General features: G+C 39.3%; 1 protein-coding gene across 1 annotated transcript in view; it reads left to right on the top strand.

Moving 5' to 3' along the window:
* Positions 1–16991, top strand: part of ANKMY1 (ankyrin repeat and MYND domain containing 1) — a 48048-nt gene extending 31057 nt beyond the window's left edge. Inside the window, exons 12-17 of the mRNA XM_061637719.1 lie at positions 94–225; positions 847–960; positions 3748–3916; positions 6663–6717; positions 7265–7413; positions 15689–16991. Of these exons, the coding sequence (XP_061493703.1) occupies positions 94–225; positions 847–960; positions 3748–3916; positions 6663–6717; positions 7265–7413; positions 15689–15915 (846 nt within the window). The 3' untranslated portion in view covers positions 15916–16991. The remainder of the gene's footprint in view (positions 1–93; positions 226–846; positions 961–3747; positions 3917–6662; positions 6718–7264; positions 7414–15688) is intronic.
* Positions 16992–22815: the final 5824 nt, after the last annotated feature.

Here is a 22815-nt window from a genome sequence, read left to right on the forward strand (position 1 = left end):
CTAATTTAACACAAACTCAAGGTCATGTTGAGCTGTAAAATGTGCATATTGAGACGGTTTCTGATTATTTTTCTTTGTGCTGCATTTACTCAGGCAGTGACTGAGCTTCTGGCTGGTGGAGCTGACCCAAATCTCCCATTAAGTCAAGCAATTGGAAGTGCCCTCTGTGCTGTTGCTAACCCTGCATATGAACACAAGAGGACATTAGTTAATAAGATTGCTTTGGTAAGAGAAATGTTAAACGTTCTGATCCTGGTTTCTCAAATATAGAGACCTACGAGTGGAGAAATAGCAAGAAAAAGGGGGTAAGAGAGCTGAAGGCACAGAGACTTGTAGATATGGGGTGCAGAGAGAAAAGAAAAGCCAAATGAGAGCTAAGAGATAGGGTACAGACTTAGAGATGATGTGTGATGGGGTGTGAGATCCAGAGTGCGCTATTGAGTGAAGAGAGAAAAAGAGGAAGGGAACAGACAGAGGTTCAGAGTGTTACAAAGGGAGGAGGGTGTGTACAATAAGGCACAGAGAGAAAGAAGATAACAGATGATTGGTTAAGAAGAAAACACTGTAGTTACAATTGTAACACAAATGCTTTCATATGGTTAATGTGGTGATGTGTTCTTTTGAGTTAGTGAAAAAAAAAACTGAGTTGTGCTCTACTGCCCCCCCAAAAAAAATTAGTTGACCGGTGAGTTCAACCATTGTATATCACCTAGTTGTACAGAAAGACTTAAATGTTGTCAGCATAAACCTCAGCTCTGACTTGGGTTGTATGCAGTACTTACAAGAGCAGTCGCACGAAACTCCTGAGGTTCTGCATTTATTTCTTTTCTTTCTCTGTCTCCCCAGATTACTACTCTAATAGCAGGAGGTGCAGACATGTTGATGCCAATTACTGTTGGGGATGAGACTAGAACTGCAGTGGGAACAGTGATGGACTATGCACATTTCAAATTCTATCAGGTATCTCTTCAATGCCTAGAACTTCAACATCATGTTAAAATTATGTGAACTTTGCTACTATAATTGACAAAGAAATCAATGCCAAATGCTGCAGATTGCTCTAGCATCTGTTCTCATTTTCCTTAGAACTCAAATTTATCTTTCCATTGACCTTTTACTTCAACAAAATTTACAGAGATTTTTATCAGATGTTGCCTTTGGAGAGAAAATGAATTCACACTTGATATTAAAGTTTCCTTTACATTATTATCAGTAATAGTCACCTTGTAAGATTAGAGGTTGTAGGTAGGTAAAAGGGATTCTAAAGACCAAACTAAATATGACATCAAGAGTACATTTGCGTTTACTGTACACATTTAAAAAAATATAAATAGCAGCTGCTGGGGTGGATGATAATAATCAGGATCACAGCAGGCAGGGAGAGGGAATTTAACCATTTCTTCCTGTGTTACTACACTGACAAAAACCATTATTTTAAAGTTCCTATTTGCGTTGGGAGCACCACTTTTTAAATAGAACAGTGTTAATGTAAATGGCTATGAGGAGAACAAGTGAAACTCAAGCTGCACATACATTTCTTTCCTATATGTGAATAGATCTTTTAATCTCAGGCAACATCTATATATACATTTATCTCTCTCTATAGATGTATTTATCTCTAGAATTATATTTTTATGATTATAAAGACATATATATCTATATATCGCTATAATTCACTGTTTCTAAAACTTGCTTACAATTTGCATACATGTCCTGTGCAGTGCACTGCATAGTCTGATGGTAATTTTCTTGTATTATTACTGGGTAATGAGAGTAATTCTGTGTTTGTGAAAGAAGAACACCCATAAGTCCTTGCAATTTTTAAATGATGATATAGTAGGATAAGAGGGAGTGTTGGATTTATTTATTTATTTATTTTTTTGCAGTTCGCTGCTGTGTTCCTTGGGCTAGAAAATAGGGCAGGAGTGGCCAGTTTCTGTATTCTTGAGGACCACCAGAAAGTGGTCCAAAGGCTGAAAATCTGTTCTCTTTAATAAACTGGCAACTTTACAATGAATCTAATCTAATCAAGAAGTAATATAATCATTAAGCAATCAAGAAGTAATCTAATCATTGAGCAACAAGGGCATCACAGTCACAGAGCACTTGCGCTTGGTGATGGCTGGTGCCGGCTTCGGTTTTGCTACATATTCCCCATGGGAGTTCCAGGAGCACAGAGCTTACCTGAGCTTGATTTCCGATCGCTCTCCTGGTTGGTGTTTTTGTAATATTTGAGATTACTTACAAATTCAAACATAGAATCATAGAGTTGGAAGGGGTCTTGGAAGTCATCTAGTCAAACCTTCTATTCAATGTATGATACAACTGCAGCATCCCTGACAGAAGGCCATCCAATCACTGTGCTTTCCCCCCTTTATTCTGCATACCTCCAGCGAAGGAGAGCACATCACCTCCTGAGGCAATCTGTTTCACTGCCAAACAGCTCATGCCATTAGAACATTTCTCCTAATGTGTAGTCAAAATCTCTTTTCCTGCCACTCCCACCCATTGGTTCTAGTTCTGTCCTCTAGAATAACAGAGAACGAGTCTACTCCATCTTCCGCATGATATTCCTTCAGAATGTTTGTAGGGTGCTATCGTGTCTCTGCTTCTCCTTCTGTTCTCTGGGCTAAACATATCCAGTGCGTTGACACATTCCTCACTGAACTTGGTTTCCAGATCTCTAACCATCCTGGTTGTCCTCCTCTGGATATGTTGTAGTTTGTCAATGTCCTCCTTAAAATGTGGCATTCAGAATTGGACACAGTATTCAAAGAGTATAGGTGGAGGCACAGCTTAACATTCCAACAGCAGCAAAATCCATTGCCCCATAACATTGCCCTCTGGAGAGAAGCACCCTGCATCTCCAGATTCTTTTAGCTTAGAGAGCCCTAAATGCAGCTCAGCTCCCCGCTCTCTCTGACCCTTTTTAATCTCTCAGCTTACTCAGAATGCAGTTCTCCTTGTTTCTTTTCACAGACACTTAGCTTGCCCCCTTCCTCCATCTTATTTAGCCTTCTTGAACTTTTACCAGTAATTTCCATAGCAAAACATATGCTTGATAACTTGGCCTGCTGATCATTAAATAGTTATATGAAGTAATTCTGGCTTCATTTCTCTTTTTCTGTCCAAACCATCAAATTCACAACAGTATAAAAGAGAGATGCAACCCTAAACTATGGGTCTTTTTCTTTCACAACTTTTGAAATCATTTTCCTTTTTCTTATGAGTGAACATTTTTATTATACCATGATTAAAATTTGTTGATGCTGCTTAGGATGCTGGTATTGCCTAGCACCTGCTTTGAATGCGTCTACCAGATGGGTGTCCCTAGCCTAGAATCCAGTGCTGATTTTGCTCTGCCATAAGCACTGCTGGTACCAGAATGCTGCATGCGCCAGAGTGACTGTGCAGGCACCATCATGGGTCATCAGTGGTAAACCCCCTTGCCTGCACAGAACTGCATACAGAAGTGGGTGGATTGGGCCTTTAGTTTCTAAATATGTACATCTTGTTCTAGGAAAGGTAGCAGGTACATATTATGTAACTGAGAGAAAAACAGATTTCGTTGGCTACAAATGATTATTCAGTGAGAATTTTACAGGGTGTTTTAATGCTTATATTACTAGTGTCATACTGGTTTTCCTGTGTGTCTTTCAGGCACGTTTCCTGCAAATATAACAAGGAAGTAGATTTTTGGGATGGTACAGATCTCCATGGCATCATGTGGGTGTTTATGTATTGCAGGATAAGAGATTATTACGTACTCCATACCATGCCTTATCACCAACGGAGCGGGAGACCTTCAGCACCCGCAAAAGGTTGTTGGATTTCCTTAGTGAACGTCTTCGAGAGAGCGTCATGTGGAAAGAAAAACAGTTATGGGATAGAGAGGAAATTCAAAAACTCAAACTTGGTGAGTCTAAATTAAACCTTCAGAAGTGTGAAAATACTGCAATGAATGTTCAGTTTGCATGCAAGCCTTCAATTTTCACATGCAACCCTGACACCTCTTTGTAGGATTTTTTGACCATGAGACCCCAAGAGTTAACAAGGGCAATGAAGAAATCAAAAGTAATTTTATTATATCAAAAGGAAATTGGTTAACTGTATTTACTAAAGATGTTAAACGGAACCGATCAACAGCACACTAACAACTGGCTACATTTAAAGGGTTTAAAACTAATAAAATAGTTAAAATAATTATATAACCTATTATTCTAAAAGCATGCCTGAAAACACGTAATGAAACTAGGATGCAATAAAATTGGTCATAGAAAGTGAGGATGGTAGCATGTTGGCTGAAGAGATGAAGGTGGTATTGGAAGGAAATGGATCCTGACTAAAGCCACTTGCTTTAAAAAGAGAAGGGGATGTGGTCAGAGCAAGAAGGTATTTTGAATAGTGATCTTGTGGAGCTTTGGGGAAATTTTTAGGTAAGAATAGAGCAAAGCAGATGGGAGACATTGAAGCAGTGGATGCGAGTAAAAGTTCTGTTTTTGCATTGGGTGGCTATGGGTCATGAGGGAAGGAGAATATGAGATTTGGGGGTGACACAGCCAAGGAAGAAGAAAAGAGCATAGAAAGGGAAAGAAAGGGAGTAGGTCTCCTTAAGAAACGGGCCTGATCAGGCATGAAAGCAGAATTTAGGGGAAGGGAAGAGAGTGAGGATTTGGCCAGCTGATGGGCTTGCCAGAGAGGAAGGTGGTGGTGGTGGGTTGGTCCCTGTCCTTATTTCTGAGAGATAGCTGGATGATGAGTTGGAGTAGGGATGGAATCGTCTCCTCTTTTACATTTAGTTTTTAAGTGTGGCCCCCTGGTGGTTGTTCATGATCCTATTCCTTTTTCCTCTGATACCTTTTCATTTTTCCAATCTCTTTTTTTTTGCTTTACAGAGAATTATTAATATTATAATCGCTATTTATTCACAAGTCTCCACTGGTATTAATCTTTATTCTGAACTCTGTAATGATTGCCTGTTTACATTCCTTTTCAAGGGAACTGCAGAGCAGATTAAGGCAGATAATCAAGTCAGTGTCTTTCCCCCTGATGCTTACAATCAACACCTTATTCCCCCCTGCTGCTTTCTGTCTGTCACTTACAATCAACAATTCATTGACATCAGTGAAAGGGAATACACATTTGAAGAGCTCACATAGAAAGTAAATCAATAAGAGTATCAACTATTGATGATTTCAAAGCGAAACAAAAAAAACAAATCAGAAAAAAAGAAGAATGAATCGGAAACCAGGCGCGGAGAGTTGCTACTTCAAAATTCTCTCTGCAGAGATAGAGAATATCAGAATAATAATTAATACAATGGTAAATCTGATTATTGCAGAAACAGAGGCCATCGCTAGGTTGGAATCAAAGGTGGCTCTTCAGTAGAAACAGTAATAGAAAAGGGAAGAGGGGTGGTGGTGGTGGTGGTGGGAGAGTCCACAGGAGAGTCCCTGAGCAGGAAAATCAGGTCTCTTTGGGATCCAGAAGATTCCTAGTTGCTAAGGTAAGAAGGTCACCTTTTATTCACAAGTTGGACTTAAACAAATTATATAAAAACAGACTACAAATCCTTTCTTCCTGGCAGTGATTGGATGTTAAAAGTTTTTAAATCCTGCCAGCCAGGAAGAATTTATTCTAAATCTCTGAGAAATGGCCTCAAAAATGCATTTTTACTGCCTTCCAGGTGAATTTGTTGGAAAAAAGAGATTAATATATCTTTAGGGTCTTTCTGGGAGGCACCTCAGACCACTGATTAGTTATTTTGGGGAGAGGGGAGGAGGAAGGTGATTATATCTTGGTTTAACACTTCCAGAAGGAGTTGGATGCTCTTTTAACTTTAAATTAAATGTACAGATGGTAAAGGAAGGCAGCAAAGGTTTACAGTGGAGATAGCAATCAGTGGATTTAGCAGGAGGTGTTGCTTGCAACTCAGCTTGCTTGAATGTGCCCTCCTTGAGTTACTGTAATGGGTGCTCTCTCTTTGCCCCTCTAAACCAAAACAGGTGCAGGCTACTATTCTTACAGTAAAAGCTAGATTTTAGGAGTACTTCATAATGTATTCCTCTGTGGTCAGGGTCCTCATTGTAGACAGCACTCCCAACAGTATAGGAGTTTCACAGTGGTTATGATCCCCATCTCTGCTTTGTGGATTTTCTCTGCTTAGTGCTTTATTCAGCAGGTTAAGGTATTACTACCAATATCATGGGATGGTTCAGGGTAGAGGAGACATCTGGAGGGCACTGGGGTGTATCATTGGAGAAAAAGGAAGATGTGAAGTTGCTCTACCATGTTTGCAATGTCTAGTTTTAGTCTCAGGCCTTGGACGTTTGACTGGTGTGTTTCGTTATTTCCATTAAAGCAAAAATGTTGACCCCGTGGCCCTTCAAATGTTGTTGGACTACAGCTGTGCTGCCATCATTCCTGACCATTAGCCATACTAGCTGGAGCTGATGGGCACTGGAGTCAAATAACAACTGGAGAGCCACACACTCTCCATCACTGCATGAAAGGATTGGATGATTCTGCTAGCAGGTCTGAAAGAAACAAGGAAGTGTTTGATGAAATGACTGCATCAAATTCCATAATATTTGAAACATCATTAAAAGTTCTAGGTGTACACTTACTCTGGCTTTAAGTGAATAATATTTGTTTTTGTGCAGGAGCAAGAAGGATAGATAAATCTGGAGTAGCAACACCAGAAACAGATGCATCAAGGTGAGATCAATGTTCCAAACTGTAACCGAATTCATTTTGCCCTTAGTAGCTTACATAGTCAGTACAGTGGGCTGTCTTGCAGTGTAGTTGCCACTTCCCATTGGGCCTAGCTGAATAAACATAAATACATTTTACTATTCTGTGGTCCTGTTCGTAAGCTGTTCAATATGTTAACCTATTATCAGGGTTTTACAGCAAACTCCCAAACTGATGCTTGAACTTTTTTAATGTGGTGGTGTAAAATTACCAGTTGGAAAAAACATTCAGAAAATAGGAACATGAGTATTGACAGTATTTGTATTTGAAATATCCCATACTATTCTTTCAGACTTGGAGAGAGTGGATTTAGAACAGTGTGTGTCTAAGAGGGAAGTGTTAAACATAATATTCTAATCTCAAAGTTAATATTAGAAAACAAAATATAAGCAAATAAATTCTCAAGTTTTCCCTTCTTTGTTAGCCACGTAATTACTTGCTGTGTCTATTTCAGCAAGTTAACATGTATAAATTTCACTGATGTTGTTTCTACATAATTTCTCTTTTGCAGACTGCTCTTCTTTAAATATTGCTACCAGTGTGGCCGATCAGTTGGTGTGACCCTCTCGCCTTGCCCACGCTGTTATGAGATCTTCACTTGCAGCAAGTCTTGTAAAGTGAAGGCTTGGAATGAACGTCATAAGAGAGAGTGTTTACAAGGTGGGTTGATTTGTCTGGTGGTGTATAGCAAGGTCTGTGTGTATCCAAGGGAGATTGCCAAAATACTACTTAGCTGAATGGTTTATTGCTAGTGGTTAGTTGCATAAAGAGCAACTCTGACTAATGCATCTAAATTTCAGGCAGCACCTATTTATTCACAACAGTTGAATATAAGAAACTTGTTAGTATAGCAGCATCAGTACAGTCTTTCTGAAAGCATGAATCAAAACTGGTAGCATCGCAAGAGACTTGCACATGCTCCCAATCTGGCTGTATGTGGGTTTTTATAAAGCAAACAAAACAAAAATATTTTATGAACTTTGGCATTACGTTTTTATGGTTTTTTCGTAGCTTAAAAAGGTAAAGGTGTCCCCGCACTTATAGCGCGAGTCGTTTCCGACTCTTAGGGTGACGTCTTGCGACGTTTACTAGGCAGACCGTTTATATGGGGTGGGATTGCCAGTTCCTTCCCCGGCCTTTCTTTACCCCCCAGCGTGTGCTGGGTACTCATTTTACCGACCACGGATGGATGGAAGGCTGAGTGGACCTCGACCCCTTTTACCGGAGATTCAACTTCTTCCGTTGGAATCGAACTCCGGCCGTGAGCAGAGCTTCGGCTGCATTGCCACCGCTTACCACTCTGCGCCACGGAGCTTACTTATTCAGAAACATGATGCATCTCTTTGTGACTGTTCCAAAATAGTTTACCAGAGGATCTCCATCATACACCTGCAATATGGTGTTCTGTCACAGTCTATTTCCAGGTTCTCATAGAACTGTAGACATTCACTTTGCTGGAGAAGTTATTGCAGGATATGAGCTTTGTGGCCCAGTTCTAATTTTGTCGTACATAGGGAGCTACCTGATACTGAGGCAGACCATTGGTCCATCTACCTCAGTATTGTTTACACTGACTGGCAGTGGCTCTCCAGGGTTTCAGACAGGAACATCCCCAGCCCTACCTGGAAATGCCAAGGATTGAACCTGGGACCTTTTGCATGCAAAGCAAATGGTCTACCACTGAGCCATGGCCCTTCCCCAAACTTAATTGAGTCTGGAATAGAAGAATGATCTACAATTCTCCTTGAACAAGAATAAGTTGAAATCTTGCAGAAAATGGGACTTCCGGGAAGGGTGACTTCGCTTGTGCCTACTTTTGAGACGGGCTCCCGCCTCAAAAGAAGCTTATTCAGATATAAATCAGTCAGAACATTTTTTTTTTTGACTGATGAAATTTCTCCCGGGCAGGGAGAAACATAGAGATCAACCTCAAAAGCCTGTTTTTGTTGGGAGGACTGGATTTCATTAATTTATGAGAAAAGGTCCAGCCAGCAATGCCGGACGGACTTCCAAACAAGCTCTATCTGATTAATGCGATACGTTTATCTTTTCTTCAAAGAGAAAACGGACTAACAGGCAAGCACCCTTCTTTCTATTATTTTTTTTACTTGGTTTAAATTGTTGCAGCAAAAAGAGATTTGTCAAATGAATCAGCTTTAAAGAACTTCTGGGTGAGCTATAACTCTTCTCTGTTATTCACGAAATTAACAGCTTATCTCTGTTTCTATTGCAAAAAGCTGTCCTGGAAGTGCATTCTAAAGATATAAACAGAAGAGGGATTTCTATTCCAAGGAACATTATATTGTCTGGGACTATTCTCTTTTTGGTCTATTTTATTTTGACGAATCTGCTTCTTCACAACGCCACTAACTGTTTTGATGCTGGGAACTAAATTTGTTTTGTATTCTTGAACATAGAGAGATAAGGCAGGCTGCTCTGTTTATACTGTGATGTCATCAAGCCTGGAATATTAACCCAATTGTTGCTGAAATAAGAAGTGGTTCTTCTTTATTTTTGTTTTGTTTTGTTTTCGTGGTTTTAAAAATGGCAATCAAGAAAGTGGCTGAGAATCTGGAAGTAATTATGTTTCAGAAAATAATGGATGAGATTGAGATAACGAAACAAACCCTGCGACAGGGCAGTAAGGAGCTGAAAATTGAACTGAGCAAAATGACGCAGGAGCTTAAAGAAATAGGGGATCCTGTGAGAGAGGAGAATGAGATCAGAGATGAGAAAAGAAAAAATAAAGGGAAGATACAAGCCCTGGAGATTGGAACAAATGTGGAATTGGAAAAAGATCTGGAGTTTATGGATATTAGAAATAAAATCTACTGTTTGGAATTTAACGTTATCTCTGAAGAAATTAATGAAGATATTAGAGATAAAGTTGTCATTGGCTTGGATAATCTTCTGGACTGGAATGACGTGATGGAGCTTGATATAGAGAAAATCTGTGGAATTAACTGCAGCCATGTGACAATGGAAAAACTCTCAAGAGATGAGCCAGTGCATTTTGTAAAAAAGAAGAACAGAGATATGACTTTACAACAATATTTCAGCAACTTATTCAGAATTGATGGCAAGAAAATATTTGGGATAGAGGAAATTCCCATCAGACTCTTATTATATGACTATGGCTATGACAGCAAGATTATTATGGAATACTGATAATGGAAGATTGGACACTGAAATTACTGGACTTAACAGGACTATTGAAGATGGAAGATGGAATTAATAGGGATAATGGAATAATGGCTATTGAAATTATTGGACCTAACAGATTTTGATGAGATGGATTAATCGATATGTTTATTTGGACTATGGTTATGACAATAAGATTATTATTATTATTAACGAGATGGATTAATCGACATGTTTATTTGGAGAAAAATTGATAGATATATTTCTTAAAGAATTGAAACCTCTCTTTGACTTTTTGTGGAAAGAATAAAGTAATGTTTATGAGATTTGATGATTAATTAAGATAACTACTGGAGGAAAGTGATTTTATAATATAATTTAAGAGACAGGATTGTTATATATTGTAGACCTATAACTGATCTGCGACAAATGGGAAGTCAACATTTTATTTTTTTGTTTAATCATTTTTGTTTTGTTTTGTTTTTTGTCTTTGAATGTTTTATGATTTTGTTTTGTATGTTTTATGAAAATTTGAATAAAAATTATTGTAAAAAAAAAAAAAGAAATCTTGCAGAAAATGAATGAATGAATGAGAAAATAAACTCATTTTATTCAAGTAATTTCTTTTCTGCCAAAATTAGCTGGGTACTCATCCTAGTGAAAAACTACTTTGTATTTGGGAAGACAAATGAAACATTGCCTGGAACAGTGGACTTATTATTTGACGCATAATGGGCACAATGAAAAGGACAGCAACTATAAGAGTTGTATCTCTGCTATGACAGGAAAACCCCTGTGTGTGTGTGTGTGTGTAGGTGTGCACAGGCTGAATCATGATCAGAATTTACACTTATTTTTTTAAAAAAAAATCACTGTTTTTTGTATAGACATAAATAGGGACTTTCAATAAAACATTTCAGTGTATGCTGAAGTACTGAACTCCAGTCGCAGTGCTGTAGTGCTATAGCAACATATACACTGTTGTGCTGGTGCTACAGCACTTTGATTCAGATCTGGGCATGTTGTGCAGCTGGTAGTATGACACAGCTACATACCAAGCCACATACTTAAAGTCAAACCTTCTGTCTATTTTGCTCATTATTGTCTTCACTGGCTAGCAATGGATTTCCAGGGTTTCATACAGGAATCATTCCCAGATATGCCTGGAAACACCAGGGATTTGAACCTGGGACAATTTGCATGGAAGTAATGTGCTCTGCCTCAGAAATGCAGCTTACTGTATGTCATGTGGAGAGTTCTGGGCAAAAGTGGCTGGGTGGGGATGTGTGCCCTATGGCTAATTGGACCACCCCGTTCCATGACACTGTTGACTCATTTTGGTAGAGGATTAATTGGGATCAGGGGAAAGTGCTTTTCTTCTGAGCTTACTTAGTATTTCCCTGGACAGCATCCTATCCTGGGTGGGGCATGTGCACTTCACTGTGCACATCCCTTGACTCTAATTCCCTCTCTTTAGCATACTTTAAGGTTGAGGGCTATCCCCCTGCCTCCCTATTTCTATTCCCCCCCCAACACACACTCAATTGCCCTCAATATTCTGTGCCTCCTAGAGGGCAATGAGTAGGCGCAGCATTGGGCTGGTCCTCCCTACTCCTTATTTTTAAAATTGGCAAACATTTTTCTTCTATATACCTCATGGTTATCACTAAGTCTGTATACTTCCCTCCCAGCTGTGGGTTGTCCCATTTTGCTGTCCTACTGGAGATCACACATGTATCAGTCACTTTGCTATTAGTAGGAATATTATTCTATGTTTGATTCAAACATGGAGTGTAGAGTACTGAGTTTGGGAATTATGGTGTGCAAGAGCATGGACTAGGATTGACAAAAGGGAGACTGAGAGTGTGCAGAATAACATGTTATTCTCTTGGCTGATGTAATCCACAAAAAGTCATAGTTAAAGCACATAGGTGGTAAAGACAGATGGCTTCATTCATCGTAACTGAACTCCTGGAACACTTGGACTTGAAAGTCAAATAGAAGACTGGTAAGAGAATGGTCTCAAAGGGAAGGTCAGGCTCATTCAAATGAATGGGAAACACAATGAGGCCTTGGAAGAGGATTTCTGCTGCCATATGGACTACATACTTTCTAGGTAGTGAAGAATGCTGGAAGTGAAGAACTCCTACAATGTATACATGAATATGATGTGGTTCTAACCACTGTGTTTTTCATAAAGGGTACTGTTTATTTCTTTTGGAATTATAGGAGGCATTCAAGAGGCAGCTGGACTGCCATCAATTGGGAATGCTTTGATTTGGATTCCTGCATTGAGCAGGCGGTTGGACTTGATGGCCTTATAGGCCCCTTCCAACTCTACTATTCTATGATTCTATTATTTTTTTGCTCACGTGATGAAAAAGTAAAATTCCTTATGTATGACTGAAGAGAGAAGATACACACACATCTCATCACATTTGGATGGAGTAATTAAAGCTAAGATTTTCCCAAACTTTCAGAGACTGAAATAGGGAAGTACTAATTTTGAACACCAGAAACATTATGTCTGTAGCTAAAATGGGTAGTGGAAAGCAAAGTCCTACAAAGAGACTGACTTCCTCTTTTCCTTTATAGAAAAAAGTGCCATAGGCAATGTCAATAATATGCTCTGCAAGTTTGTATATCTAACATCACTTTGCTTATCAGAGGTTATGCCAAACTTGTCAGATTGTTGTGGGATCTTTTGCCCATAAGGAATTGGACCAAACTTGCATCAAATAGTCTGAAAATCAGGGATGTGCTGATTATAATCCTAATTCATATCAAGCTTAGTTACATTTGAAACCATGAGCCTCAGATGGATGCAATACCAGACCAGTTAACAAAGCAAGATGGAAAATAAATACCATTTATAAACTGATCCAGTACAATCATCTTCTACAGCGTTAGTCTCACTATAGAGATGGGGTTGAGAGACAGTGACATCCTAAATCAATGCGTTTCCATGACTGAGCAAAGATTTGAACCCAGTTTTGCAGTGAACAGCATTCCTTTCAATGGACCACACTGGAAGATACAGTGAGATCTCCACGATGCAGAACAAATCACCGAATGGATAGGACTTTTAGAGTTTCTGTCCAATTCTTCTACCAAACAGCAATAAGAAAAAAAATCTTAGGATTACCTGAAAATATCAAATGGGGTGTGATTTAAACGAAGGTGGTGATTTTTCAATTGTAGCTTCTGATTTTCATTTGTAGAGTTTCCAGTGATCATGGATGTAGAAAATCTGAGGGTACATTCACATGAAAACTATTGAACAGTGCTCTTAAACAGCAAGTGATATCTATACTGTTTTCACACTATGTATAGTAGCATGTTCCTCATAAGAGGATCATGTTTAGAAAAATTATTAGATGACATCCCAGAGTTCTCATTGCTTTGCATTCTGGAGAGGGATAGATCAGAAACATTTCCATAAACAATAGAATGAAGTATTTCTCTTTTTGAAAAATATTCTTGTTCCCTTGCTTCACTTTAACTTCCTCTCAGTGAACACAGCTGGGGTTAATATATGTTAAGGAATGTTGAACTGAACTGATTGTTCATGTGAATGTAGTCAAGAAAACTTATTTTATGTAAAGACAAAATACCCATACAGAAGTTTTACAACTATGTAATTTCTATTTTGTATGCTGTGTATATCGAAATTATTGCTAAAATGGAAACATGTACTCTTTTAAGAATGTATGTATTGGGATCAGATTCCTTTGTAAATTCCATGACTGCAATAAATTAAATCTCATCATTTATTTTTAACATGGTGTAGAAGTTACTTGTAGTTGACCCTTCCATGGAAGGCACAATTCCTTTGAGGCATTCATAATATTGTGTTAGTGCTGAACATTCTGAAATGTCTTTGCACCTTGTTTTATTGCTGCAAAAGAGGCTACCTCTTCAGCTGAGTCTTGTGAGGAAGCAGAAATTTCATCTGTTATGGAGGGTAAGTAAATAGTCACTACTAATCTCTTTCATTAAGGATATTTTGGTTCTGCTTTTGTTTTCCATTGTTTCACATAATCAGTAATTGTAACAATTAGCTACTCATTTTCTTTTTTACTGAGACTCTGGTGCTGCTTATTATTGTTGTGTATCAGTTTAATTGCTGATGCCTAGTTCCTGTTCTTTTACAGATTTTTTAAGTCGGTATTTTTATCGATGTTTTATTTTTTATATTGCAAGCTTCCATAAGTGGAAGAAGTTGGGATATACATTTATAATATGTATTAATATTATATATTAATATAAAATATATTTATAGTGTCCTTATAGCAAGAGCAAGTACATTGAAGTTATAATATCCTTCCAACATATTTGCCCCTTGGTGTTTCTGTTATGTATGAAGGCCCAGGAGAAGGGAGAACATGCACTGTCTTCTTTATATTGACTTGGTGGGAATGTAAGGGGGCTGGAGGGGTGACTCAGCTTTCTAAATTCACACAACTGTCCTTCAGGTAAGAATGGACAAGGCAAAGGTAGTATCTTTTTTCAAACTTGGGAAAGAGAAGCTGGACTTTGCTACTTGACATAAGACAAACAAATGCTGTTAAGTTTGAGGGGAAAAATGAGCTAGGGTGTATATTTTGTCATATTATAAATTTCTAGTAGGCCAGTGCCAAATGTTTGCTCTTTTCTGTGAGTGGACTTTTGTGTACATTAGTGCTTTCAGAGGCAGCAGAAAAATTGCATAGGGGGACCTGCCAGTGAGACTGTTCTCCATTTTTCATGCCTGTTTGCATCCCTTGAACCTCTTATCTACTGCTGTTTCAGTTTCATTTGTTTCTTTGCTTATAGCTTCATTCTCCTTCACTACAGGACCTCAGCCAATCAGGGATCATATCATGAGTACAATGACTTAACGATGCTATATTACTAGTCGGGTTTGGCTACATGTTGCTATTTCTGAGGGCAAACAAAACTAATTTAGAGTGAAGGTAGTGCTTTCTGGACTAGTTTCATGGGTAATCCCAGCCAATGAGGAAGACTAGGACAACCAAAGCCTATTCAGAGTGATACCTCCTATATAGGTGACCACTTTTGTTCTTTTTGCAACAGTCTCTAAAAGATTGCTGAGGAGGAAGGATGCCTTGATAAAAATGTTTGCAAGAACTACATTTCTTTCTGCTCCAATATTAGTTGTCCTTACCTTGTTGGGAGTGAGAATAGGGAAAACCTAGTCAAACAATTATCAGTCAAGAAGACAACGTAGCTGAACATGCCATGTAGTTTAGATGTTGGAAACAGTCAATCCTTAGGCAAGGGTAGACCTCCTGAGCAGTGTTCGCTCCCCCCTGCTCCATTGCAACCCTCCTTTCCTTTCCATTTTTTGCAATGGTTTTTAGAAATGAGACCAAGACAGGAGATTATATGTATGATGCTTCTGTTCTTTGTGCGTTCTTGTCTTTCCCTCTTTTCCATTATCCTGAGCTGTTTCCTTTCTACAGAAAGATCAACGAGTAAAGGTAGAAATGAGTAAATTTATAATATGCCAGAATAATGTTCTACACCTTTATGGGTTCTCTCTGCCTTCTTCCCCTGAAGCATGGGCAGGAAAGATACTGACGGAAAATGCAGAGGAAGGCAATACACAATTGTAGCAATAATTTCATAGGGCAACTGATCTAAAGGGCCATTAAAGGTAATAGGTGTAATTAACCCCCTCCCCCGCCATTGCATTGAATAATTATTTTATTCCCACCTGTGGTAACTCAGTACATTCTTGCATATGCTTGTTATAAAATTAATGTCAAATATATCTATGTATTTTTGGCAGTGCGGTTGCGTAAGCAGAGTCAGAAGGGCAAAGTGGCTCTATCCAGAAAGCTAAAGGAGGTGAAAGAAGGCAAAGAGGCAGCGGAGAAGCAAACAAGCAGGCATAAAAAAGAAGAGGAGAAGAAGAAGAAAAAGCCACTGAAAGATGAGAAAGAGAAAAAACAAGGTCCAGAGAAGAGCAGCAGTCATGCAGATCTCCCTTACACTGGGAACTATAGTTACATTTAAATGCTTGTTCTGGTACAGCTTGGCTGTAATTTGATGTATAAATGTTATATAAGGGACGATGGGGTAAAAGGATGTTAGAAGATATTATAGAAGAAATTCTGCATTCTTGTCTCAATGCTGAAACCCACTTACTGTTTTTGAAGTGTTGCTAGGTAGCTTTATTCATGGGCTTTGTAGTAAAATGTCTGTATATTTCCAAAGTCAGTTCTTCAACACAAACATAAAACCAAAGTTTTTCACATTTAGGAAATACAGATATATATAAACAGTTCAAAAGACTTGGAATTCTCTGGTGGACCTCCTAGAGGTGCAACACAGTAGCAGCAAGAGGGAAATATCCGCTTGTTTTTCAACCACTGTCATGTCCTTCCAGTTTCTCAGTGTCTGACATATTGATACACGTAAAGGGCTTTAGTATGTTCCTTGTTTCCAGCGGAGGGTTCTCAGTGGAAAGTAGTCTTCTCACAGCTTATGCTTCAAGGGCCAACGACACTGAGTATCTTTGGCAGTCCAGACAGTTTCTTTGTTCAGGCACTCATAGGAAATGGGTGGGGTGAACTCTTTCCCACCTGTAGAGTCAATAGGAATATAAACAGAGCTGGTCCAGTAAGCTCTTAAGCACAGTCAATTCCAAGTCCTTAATCCTGTGAACATTTACTGACTTCAGGATAAAGCCCTTGGGATCTGAGAGAACGAAATGGAAGAATCTGCCTCAGATTCTGTTTACATTAATAATAAAATGTAGAACAGATCCTGATACCAAGCCATTATTTTCAAATGTGGACTCTGCTTGAGAGATACTTCAACGACTACATTTGTGATCTATGCAGTTACAGATCCTGTTGCAGTCAGTGAAATTTTTTTGGGGGGGGTTCAGCAGGTTTTTGTGGTTTGTGATTGCAACTGAACATGAAAAGAAGTCAGACCTTCTGGGCTACAGTACTGTACAGAGTTGTCATGCTTACGGTCATTGATTTTGCTGATTTGTGGCCCCAATATTAAATTGATTGTCTTCAGCTGTGTTTGTGTCAGACATAACAGATTTTAAATGTCGCACAATAAAAATGTTTCTCAAATAGCATTTTCTTATTATTTCTTATTTTAGTAGTGAATTTGAATGAAGGACTACAATGCATGTTAATATCAAATGTTTTATATAAGCATTATTCCATGTGAAAGAATTGCCTTCTAGCCCATGGGAACATAAAGACTTGCTGTGATTCAGGCAGCTGCATCTTCTGGATTGCATTCAGACCAAATCAGCTTAATTCCATGTATTTTTTCTGAATGGTGTTAGGGATTGGGCTATTCATCCTACAGTTTGGCATGACAGTATAGGTGGGTGCTTGTTTGTTTACGTACACAGTAGTGAAAGATATGCAGTTTATCTGTAACATGTAGTTGATGCCTTGGGGTGTTATTTACTCTAAGAAACAGAAATAAATAGTTTAAGATTTCCAGCCCTCACACCTGGAAATTCTGTGGTCTTGATCCCTTGAACCATGAGCACAACAAAAGACTATTTTACACATTCTGACACAAATTAGACATTTTTGGAACAGAGTCAAGAGTGGACTCAGTTTGGGCATCCTCTTCCTATCTTTCTGAAGAGGTAATTCAAATTGGGAGAACTGCCGTCTACAACTGAAGTTTACATGTGTGCTGAAATTGTACCCCTCAATAAATGTGCTGGGTACAGAAGCAGGTTTTGGATGCAAGCATTTTTTCAAGATCTGTGCATCTCAATCCACCACACACCATCCACACTGTGGATTGAAACAAGCGTACAAACTTTTGCAATGGCACTGTTTATCTAGAAATATTGTTCCTATGGTTCTCTGGATCATTTAGCATGCTTTAAAGTTTAAACTCCAATCCTAAATCCTTGGAAATGAGGGCTGATTAATATGTGACAGCTGCTCTATTCATGTCAGAGCTCCATGTGTTTGCTGTAACTCATAAAAAGCTCATCCATGCACTGGCCCATACTTAGGTGGCTGCTGCTCTGGTCACACCATCCTGCCATCTGCACTATTCTGCTCCTGCATGTACACAGACTGACACATGACAAAAAGCTGTTGTGGCATGCCGCTACATAGACATATTTTGGTGTCTGTCAAGTTTAACACCGGCTCACTACGATTACAACATCCAGCCATAAGGTGTTGGAAAGGCATACAGTCTGTTGTCAGGAACATCGATTTTCCACATTCACCACAGTATAGGTGCCCTTAGAACAAATAGCTAGGTGGCTCATTGACTTTAAGTATCAGCATTAATGATGCAATCCTAAATAAACTTCCAAAGGACTAAGGCCAATTAAACTCAGACTTCTGAGTAAACTCAGCAGAGTTCGTTTAGGAATGGCTAGTACCTATGGAGTAATACTCATTTGGATGGGGCATATATTTTAGCAGTATACTGAGGTGGCAAATCACTTCATGCTTTTATTATCAGTCATTTGATGCATACTTTGATTTTCAAGATGCTAGTCTGGCATGGGAGGCACATCCGCATGAGCGGGGGATTGAACGCGGAGCTCTGTACCCTTCATTTCTAAAATATACCAATAGCTGCTAAATACCTGACCGGTGACAACTTTTAGAGGTGCTACACATGTGATATGCACTCAGGCATTTCCTCAAGCAAGAACTGTAATCTTACCACCTTCTTAAAACCAGTTCTCAAGACTGTGGGACTGAAGGATAGCAAAGCTGCAACTTCCAACATGGCAGTCAAGACCAAGAATGCTAAGGGCAAGGCAGTTGCCTCTGCCTTGGATCCAATTTAGGCCCTTTCTAACAAGATCTCTGAATTGCATGCAGACCTCATTAAGAAATGGGGAGTGCAGCTTTCAATCTTTGAAATTAAAATTATAACCCTCTCTGCAAGGCTCATGGAAACAGAGAAATCAGTGGGAAACGCTGAAGTGGGCCTTCGACATGAAACACAAACCAAACTCTGAAGATGTCCCAGAGGGAAGTTCTCCTTAAGAAGATGACCAGGAAAATAAGGGGCGCAGGCAGAATATTTGTTGTTATGTGCCTTCAAGTGGGTTATGACTTATGGCAACCCTACGATTGACTTTTTGCTTACTTGGTGGAAGGAGCTCCTGCCAGTCTTGGAATTATGTCACAGAGGTATTGAGCGAGTTCACAGGAGGCCTGGGCCCTCATCTGAAAGAGAATGACCCCCCTGCAGGATGTAACAGTAGTGTTTATTACTTTTTCTGTAAAAGAGAGCCTGATGAGAGCCTTGGGAGACAAGGGACAAATAGAATATGATGATAAGCCCATCCTTTTTCTTCAGGATTTGAGTGCGGAAACACTCAGACAGTGGTGTGTATTTAAACCCGCTACGGAGCAATTGGGAGAGATGGGCATTAGACAGAGATGGGGATTTCCGTTCACATTGATTACTGAGGTGGACTGTATGCAGCATTGGGCGACCACTAAAAAAGAGATGGCTCCTATTCTCACACTACTCACACTGAAAATATCCGGGGAAGATGAAGACATAGTGACAAACGATGACAACACCGTTCCTGGATGGGAAGAAGTCCCACCAACAACGTGCAAAAAACAAAGACAGAAGGGACTGCAACTTCACAACTCGCCTTATACTTTTACGTTTTCATGCCCGTCTTTTTACAAGAGGTATTGAATTATTGGACTGTGAAGGATTTATTGGGACTACATTGTTGAGAGGTCATAGTTTGTTTTTCAAGACAATGAAGGTTCATTTATAGATTGGAATGGTATGGGTGTCTGGACTGTAATTTCTGTTGGGAGCAGGGAGGAGCATTATGATTCAATTTGTTTGGTAGCTCTCTTGTCTTTTGGCACGCATGGGGAGATTCTTCCAGTTAAGACCGGGCCCAGATGAGAAAGTACTCCCTTGGAAATACACAGTAAGGACTCCTAATCAAACGAGCACCTGTTTTGGGCACGGGGTAGTTGGTGGGATGTGGGGGTGAGGTAGGATGTGGGGGGTTCTGTTGTGTTTTTCAAGTTTTTTGGTTTCTGGCCATGGAGTGTGAGAAGTTGGAGATAGTAATTGTTTGGACACAGTTGCTAAATTTGTGAAACAGGTGGAGTTGGTGGCATAATATACGTCCTGGGGGCCAATGCCTGGCTTCAAAATTATTACATTAATTATTCATGAGTTAGGGGACGTGGTTAAGCAATGGAGGGTCTCATTATTTGAGGCGTCAGGGGCCCTTCATCATGTGCTTATAGGAAACTCACCATGAAGATGAAAACACCCATATTTTGGGCAGCATTTTACGGCTGCAGAATCTAAAAAGGCAAGGGATGTAGTGATTATTTTTGCTAAGGCATTTCCCTTCCAGGCTCACCGTGTCAAAAGAGATCCGCAAGGGTGCTTAATTTTTGTTTTGGGAGCATACGGGGAGGCATCCTACACTTTTGCTTCCATTTAGAGCCCAAATACCTGCCAGTATTTGTTTTTGTCCTCAATGCTGGGAAAACGGAGGACGTTTATTGAAGGAGTGGTCATTGTGGTAGGGGAACTCAACATGGTGTGTGACGGGTGGATGGACAGAAATGTCCATGATATTTGCAAGGTTCCTTTGAGAGACTCTGCTTTCTCCCATCTTTTACAGACACATAATCTGACAGACACATGGTGCTACTGGAATCCTGGGATAAGACACTATACTTTCTTTTCAGTGAGGCATAATTCCCCCCCCCAGTTATATTGTTTTATTGACTGACATACTGATTCCTACTGAGTGCAGCATCCTTTGCAAGCTCAGTCTCCTGGTGCTCCCATGTGGCAGTTTGACTCAAGACTGATGGGCAAAACAGCTGTGATAGATAAAATTGAAAAAGCTATGGCAGAATACTTTCAATTTAATATCACCCCAGAGGTGGAAGCTCATATAGCATGGGATGCTAAGAAAGCTTCCATTAGAGGGGTTTGCATAGCAGAATCTGCTCATCTTAAGAAAGTAGTTAAACCAGTTAGAGACCATCTTATTTCAGAAATGCAGAGACTGGACGTAGCCCATAAATGCACTGGGTCTAGCAAAATCTATTCAAAACTGCTGAAATGTAGGAGAGACTTGGAGGATGTAGATACTCAATTGCTAAGTCTTAATTATATGTAAAACAGATATTCTATGAAGGAGGGAACAGGAATTCCAAACTAATGGCACATGCACTGAAAAAGAAAAAAGCTAAAACCTGGATTCTTGCAATAAGGAGGGAGCACGGGATGTAAATTTTTGATTGAAAATATTATGCCAATTGATATAAGTCAAACTTACCTGAAGAAAAGGCCATAATGGATTCTTTTGACAAGTTACCCCTGCAACTGGTTTCTGAGGAAGTTCAGTCACAGCTTCATAGGGATTTCACAGAGGAAGAGGTAAGGTTTCCTATCTCAAAATTGAAACACAATAGGTCTCCAGCGCCAGATAGCTTTTACAAGAAATTTTTACAAGAAATTTCAAGACTCACTTGTCGTGTATTTAACTTTTATTTAATGTTATTTGGAGCGGGGGTAGAATCCCAGACTCCTGGAACACGTCAAGGATCATTGTTTTACCCAAACCAGGTCAGAACAAGAAAGAAGTGGGGTCTTATCGGCCATTCCCCTGCTCAATCAGGACCAAAAATTATTTACGTCAATTTTGGCATCTAGATTGAGCAGGGTGGTTGCTATTATGATCCACCCGGACCAGACAGGGTTTATCCCCAATAGACACATAACAGATCTGATTCACTGCCTGTTGAATGTTATATATGATAGTAGATGGTGGGATACTCCTTTTGCAATATTATCATTAGATACATATAAAGCTTTTGACTGCCTAGAATGGCAATTCTTATTGAAAGTATTGGGGCGTTTTCAGTTGGGCCATAGTTTTATTTCAGCCACTTCTAGACTTTACCAGATGAATTCTGCTATAGTCCATACAAATAACCTGGATGCACCACCAATACATATAAATAGAGGGACTAAACAGGAGTGTCCTCTTTCACCATTGCTCTTCACCCCCTCCCTGGAACCATTGGTGGTAGCACTGAAATGGCACAGCCGTATGAGAATCCCTATAATAGGGATTTTAAATATCTGGGAGTTTGCATACCCAAATATCCAAACACGTTTTATGCATTGAATTTTGGTTCGATTTAGAAGGTGAAACAAGACTTGCACAAATGAAAACAGTACAAACTTTCTGTTTTAGGTAAAATAGCTGCGGTTCAGATGATAATTTAGAGATTTTATATCTTTTCCAGGTGCTCCCCATTCTCCTCAATCCTTGTAAATTGACCATGTGGCAGATGATTAAAAAAATTGTTTTTCATGGAAAGACCCCTAGATTGGCGATGAAAAGCTATTATGGGAAACCGGATGAAGGAGGATGGACTACCCCATTTGGGATTGTATTATGAAGCTTTTCAGCTTTGACAACTATGTTTTGTCATTGCTATAACAAACTATGGATCACACTGGAGCAGGACATGCTCCAGCGTGATCAATTTGGGTTCTGCCTTTCCAACAAATTACTAAATCTTTATTGCAACAAATTCATAATCCATATACTTTATGTATGTTTATGATTTGGAAGAAATGGCAGCATGCTCTTTCCCCAGTATGCTCACCTCTGCTATCTCTTAGTCACCATCCGGAGCTTGTGGATCTGGGACTCAGATCAATTGTAAGGTCATGGGAGAGACTTGGAATGTTCAGGTTAAAGGATTTCTATGTTAACAACAATCCTATGTCTGTGGAGCAATTTGGAGTTAGGATTAACAACCCAATCTTATCATGTTTCTGGGAGAATCAAATTAGGCATTTCCTAGCAAGCCCCTCTATCAAAATACAGGCTACTCGATCCCTGACTAAGTTTGAAGCCTTATTATTAAGTAG

Source organism: Rhineura floridana, chromosome 7, assembly GCF_030035675.1.
Source record: "Rhineura floridana isolate rRhiFlo1 chromosome 7, rRhiFlo1.hap2, whole genome shotgun sequence".
Taxonomy (NCBI): domain Eukaryota; kingdom Metazoa; phylum Chordata; class Lepidosauria; order Squamata; family Rhineuridae; genus Rhineura; species Rhineura floridana.